The sequence below is a fragment of the Babylonia areolata genome, chromosome 32 (assembly GCF_041734735.1).
Source record: "Babylonia areolata isolate BAREFJ2019XMU chromosome 32, ASM4173473v1, whole genome shotgun sequence".
Lineage (NCBI taxonomy): Eukaryota > Metazoa > Mollusca > Gastropoda > Neogastropoda > Buccinidae > Babylonia > Babylonia areolata.
In genome coordinates this window covers 20,031,436-20,036,435 of record NC_134907.1, presented here as the reverse complement: position 1 = coordinate 20,036,435, position 5,000 = coordinate 20,031,436, and the positions used below count along the sequence as shown (strand labels likewise).

The window sequence follows — 5,000 nt, the reverse complement described above, 5'->3', positions numbered from 1 at the left end:
CTGTTTCTCTTTCATATATTTCTCTCTCTCTCTCTCTCTCTCTCTCTGTGTGTGTTTTCTTTTCAGTCTTCTTTCTTACCGTCCTCAAGTCTCTGTCTCTCTTTGTCTGTCTGTCTGTTTGTCTGTCTCTCTTTCTCATTCTCAATCTCTCTGTGTCCTTATCCATCCAACAGTCCTTAACGAGTGTGTCCCACTTCACAGGAGCAGTCATAAAAGCCCCGTCGCCCTTCGACACGGACGGCACGCGCGAACTTGACCTTGTTTGTCACGTGAGCAACGCTGCGGAAGTGACGCGATACGAGTGGAGTGACTTGTGCCTGCGGCAGGAAGCAGGACGCTGTACCATCAGGCCTCACCCCTCGTGGGATGACGGGAAGACAGTCACGTGCACAGCTCATTTCGCCAACAGCCAATCGTTCACGGCTTCCTTCACCGTCACCTTGAACTGTACGTGGGACGTGTGGGAAGAGGGGGGTCACCTTGAACTGTACGTGGGACGTGTGGGAAGAGGGGGGTCACCTTGAACTGTACGTGGGACGTGTGGGAAGAGGGGGGGTCACCTTGAACTGTATGTGGGACGTGTGGGAAGAGGGGGGTCTCCTTGAACTGTACGTGGGGCGTGTGGGAAGAGGGGGGTCACCTTGAACTGTACGTGGGACGTGTGGGAAGAGGGGGGTCACCTTGAACTGTACGTGGGACGTGTGGGAAGAGGGGGGTCACCTTGAACTGTACGTGGGACGTGTGGGAAGAGGGGGGTCACCTTGAACTGTACGTGGGGCGTGTGGGAAGAGGGGGGTCACTTGAACTGGGGCATGTGGGAAGAGGGGTGTGTGTGTTATTTCCCCTGGGTTTGTGGACATTGTCACGTTATGTGTGAAAGCATTCATGTTGTTCGTGAAAAGACAGAACAATGGACTTACCACGTGAAATTATTGTCGTTTATTTATCTATTCATTCATTCATTTAGTTATTAAATTTTATTATCTAGTCATTTATCTCGACACGTAAATCGGCATCCAAATTAATAGCTGTGATTCTTGAAGGGGTTTAGATTATAAGTGGACCAAAACCTGCGCAAGTTAACTGCCCCTTATGTCGTGGGGGTAAGTAGTATACCCCAGGTGCACAAACCATGAAAGGGAGCTAAATTGGACATGGGCGAAAACTTGAACAAAGTTCATCATCTCTTTTGTCGTGGTATTACTGAATGTATGAGTGATATTTCCACTTGAAGTAGCATCTTCTTGTCGCAGATGTGAAGATGGAAATGAAATTTCATTTCCATTTTGGTCCAATTGAACATGTATGTTTAATTAGGGGGCGCTTGCATGATTTCGAAAATTGTGAAGAAGAAAAAAGAAAAGAAAAAGAAAGACAATTACTGCAAAAAAGGCTGACTGTGACTTTTATTCCACTTCACTGGGTAAGAGAGGTGTGAGGACAGAGTGCAGACTGAAGGAATTGAACCCGAAAGAAACGAGTGAATTGGGCAAGGCCGGATAACACAAGGGAAATAACAGTTAAGGTAACATCAACCGGTTTCCTCCCTTCCATTAACAGCACTGTCTGTCTATCTGCTAATAAAGCACTATGTAGCGTTCTTCTGGTAGTATTTAAAAGCGTACTACTGAACAGATGTATGATAGTGTGTGTGTGTGTGTGTGTGTGTGTGTGTGTGTGTGTGTGAGAGAGAGAGAGAGAGAGAGAGAGAGAGAGAGAGAGAGAGAGAGAGAATAACATAGTCTGTGATACATTCCATTCCATTTCAGTTGCCTCTGTGTTTTGTTGCCGCAGTTGCCGATACTGTTACTTGTTACACCACCATCATCATTAACGTCATCATCATCATCATCATCATCATTATTATTATTGTTACTACCACTACTTCTACTGCTGCTACTACTATTGCTGTTGTTGCTGTTGTTGGTGGTGGTGGTAGTGCTACTACTACTATTGTTAGTGTTGTTGTTGATGGTGGTTATGGTGGTATTTATTTGTTATTTTTGTTGTTGTTGTTTTCAAATATGACAATACAGCATCTTCCGGTTCTTTTGCTTGTCAGTGAAATAGACTTACCTTAGTTTGGCACATCCTAAACATGCTATCCCCCTTCCCCTCTCCTCCCCAACCCCTCCCCCCAATACCTCAAACCCCCCTCACCCTCCCTCCCGTTCCCTCTTGACGCAGACCCTCCCCCCTCCGCCCCCCTGATCGAGGGCTACATGAGCGGCGAGAAGCTGAGGGAGGGAGACAGACTGAAGATGACGTGTACCGTGGTCAGCGGGAAACCCCTGGCGTCCTCCGTCCTCTTCTCCTGCCCGCGTCACCGGGACGTCAGCCCTGACGTCAGGACCACCACTGGCGTCACCAGCGTCCTGGACTTCCGGGTGACGTCAGAGGAGGACGGGGCGGTGTGCACGTGTTCTGGCCAGTGGAAGGACGGCTTGTGGTACAGCCGCTCCACCACCAGGGTGCTGAGGGTTGTGCAGGGAGGGGCAGCTGGTGGAGAGGGTGAGCCGGGCCTTGGATGACCATGATGACGGTGATGTTGATGATGATGATGACCTTGATGATGATGATGATGACGATGATGACCTTGATAATGACGATGATGACGATGATAATGATGATGATGACGATGATGCTGATGATGATGTTGCTGGCGGTGGTGGTGGTGGTGATGATGATGATGATGATGATTGTGATGATATTGCTGCTGAGGATGATGGTGATGGTGATGATGATGATGATTGTAATTGTGATGGTGGTGATGATGACGATGATAATAATGATGATGGTGATGGTGATGATGATGATGGTGATGGTGATTGTGATGGTGGTGGTGGTGGTGGTGATGATGATTGTGATGATATTGCTGCTGAGGATGATGGTGATGGTGATGATGATGGTGGTGATGATGATGATGATGATGATGATTGTGATTGTGATGGTGGTGATGATGACGATGATAATAATGATGATGGTGATGGTGATGGTGATTGTGATGGTGGTGGTAGTGATGATAGTAATGGTGATGGTGATGAAGATTATGATGGGGGTGGTGGTGGTTGTGATGGTGATGATTGTGATGATAATTATGATGATGATGATGATGTTCATGATGATGATGATGGTGATGGTGAGTTAGACCCTTTGGTGACGGTGATGTTGCGATGATAATGATGACGATAATGATAATGACAATAGTGAGCTGGCTCCTTTGCCGAGGAGGAGGAGGAGGAGACGAAGAAGAAAAAGAAGAGCTGACTTACAGAAACACAGAAATGAGATCAACCAAATTGTTCTCAGCTTCAGACATATCAAGAAAGATGTTTTAAATAATCAAATAAATGCTAACAAATAAAGTAGGCCTACAGCGCCAAAATGATTCGATTTTAGTGACATAGCCATCGACACGGAAGTTCAAAGCTATTATAGTACACGTCATATTCAAAATGACGTCAGTAATATGTCATATTTTGAACTTGATATTCGTTTCTTCCATCAGTCTGGAGAGCCCCGTATCTTTTTTTTTTTTAGATGACATCAAGTGACTCTCTTAGCGTGTGTGTGTGCGTGCGTGTGTGTGTGTGTGTGTGTGTGTGTGTGTGTGTGTGTGTGTTTGTGTGTGTGCGTGCGTGTGTGTGTGTGTGTGTGTGTGTGTGATGATGGCGAGGATGATAATGATGATAATGTTGATAATGATTGTGAGCTGGGTCTTTTGACGAGGACGGTGTCGACGACGACGACGATGATGATGACGATGACGATGATATTGATGATTGTGGATACATACATTCTTTTAGTGTTTGTTTTGACTGGTGTTGTTCTCCTCTTCTTCTTCCTCTTCATCTTCCTCTTCTTCTTCCTCTTCTTCTTCCTCTTCGTCTTCCTCTTCGTCTTCCTCTTCTTCTTTTGCAGAATCAACAATAATCTGGTTGTTCTCCAATTAGCAGAAAGATGAAGGATCGATCGTAAACTTGATCAGACAATCGGTTTATTGATTACAGAGTTGATCAGGTAATCGACTGATTGACTGTAGAGTTGATCGGATGATCGGATGATTAGTTGCAGACTCTGGAGAGGCCTCTGCTGTTGATTTCAAGTGGTACGTCCTCTTTGGAATTCTGGGAGTCTTCTCCATCGTTCTCATCGTCTTGATCGTCGTCATCTGCAGAAAGCAAGGTTGGTGGAATAGTCAGTTGTGGTTTTACGTCGTGCCTGTTGGACAGGACAACAGTGGCAGAAGTTGAAGTGCTGACATCAGCGGGTGCAGCTCCTGGTAATCACTGCTGCTGTTACTACTTCTGCTTTTGCTGCTGCTGTTTCTGCTGTTATTGCTGTTTCTGCTGTAGCCACTGCTGATGTCGTCCTACTACTACTCCTACAGCTACTACTACTGCTATCGCTGCTACAACTATGACCACGACTGCGACTACTGCTACTACTGCTGCACACTCACACACACACACACACACACACACACACACATTTTGTCAAAGAAAATCCATCACTGTGTAGTGCCTAGATGACAATCTGTGTCCCCTTCGCCCTGTTCAAACAACATTTTCCTTACGATCATCACCAGGCCAGAACCAGTTCAAGAGCAGCAGCGCTGCTCCCAATTCGAGAAATGCCAGTGCCGGAACCAGTACAGGTCTGACAACCAGTATGGGTACATATCAAACAAGCTTGGACGAGTTGTCTCCTTTGGATGCCCGCCGCTCTCTTTGGCTGTCGGATAATCCGAAATGGGGACCTCCGCCACAGCGTCACGGTATGGACTGTAGCAAAACTTAGACTGTGTGAAGGAATGACTGCTTGTTGTAGATCTATGACAATAGCTTCTACTTCTTCTTCTTCTTAGTATCATTATTATTGTTATTATTGCAAGAATGTTCTCTTCTTTTTCGTACGACGTATGCTGCTGCTGCTACTACTACTACTACTGCTACTACTACTACTACTGTTACTACTATTAGACTTGCCTTCAGCAGATG

The 5,000-nt window shown here is 46.0% G+C and overlaps 1 protein-coding gene across 2 annotated transcripts in view; it reads left to right on the top strand.

The window, feature by feature from the left end:
• LOC143276552 (uncharacterized) overlaps positions 1-5,000 on the top strand; it is a 15,810-nt gene that overhangs the window by 8,882 nt on the left and 1,928 nt on the right. The window contains exons 7-10 of one of the 2 annotated variants that reach the window (XM_076581127.1): positions 202-447; positions 2,188-2,511; positions 4,075-4,185; positions 4,589-4,777. In XM_076581127.1, the coding sequence (XP_076437242.1) occupies positions 202-447; positions 2,188-2,511; positions 4,075-4,185; positions 4,589-4,777 (870 nt within the window). Of the gene's footprint in view, positions 1-201; positions 448-2,187; positions 2,512-4,068; positions 4,186-4,588; positions 4,778-5,000 lie in introns of both variants that reach the window. The other variant, XM_076581126.1, reaches the window with a different exon arrangement.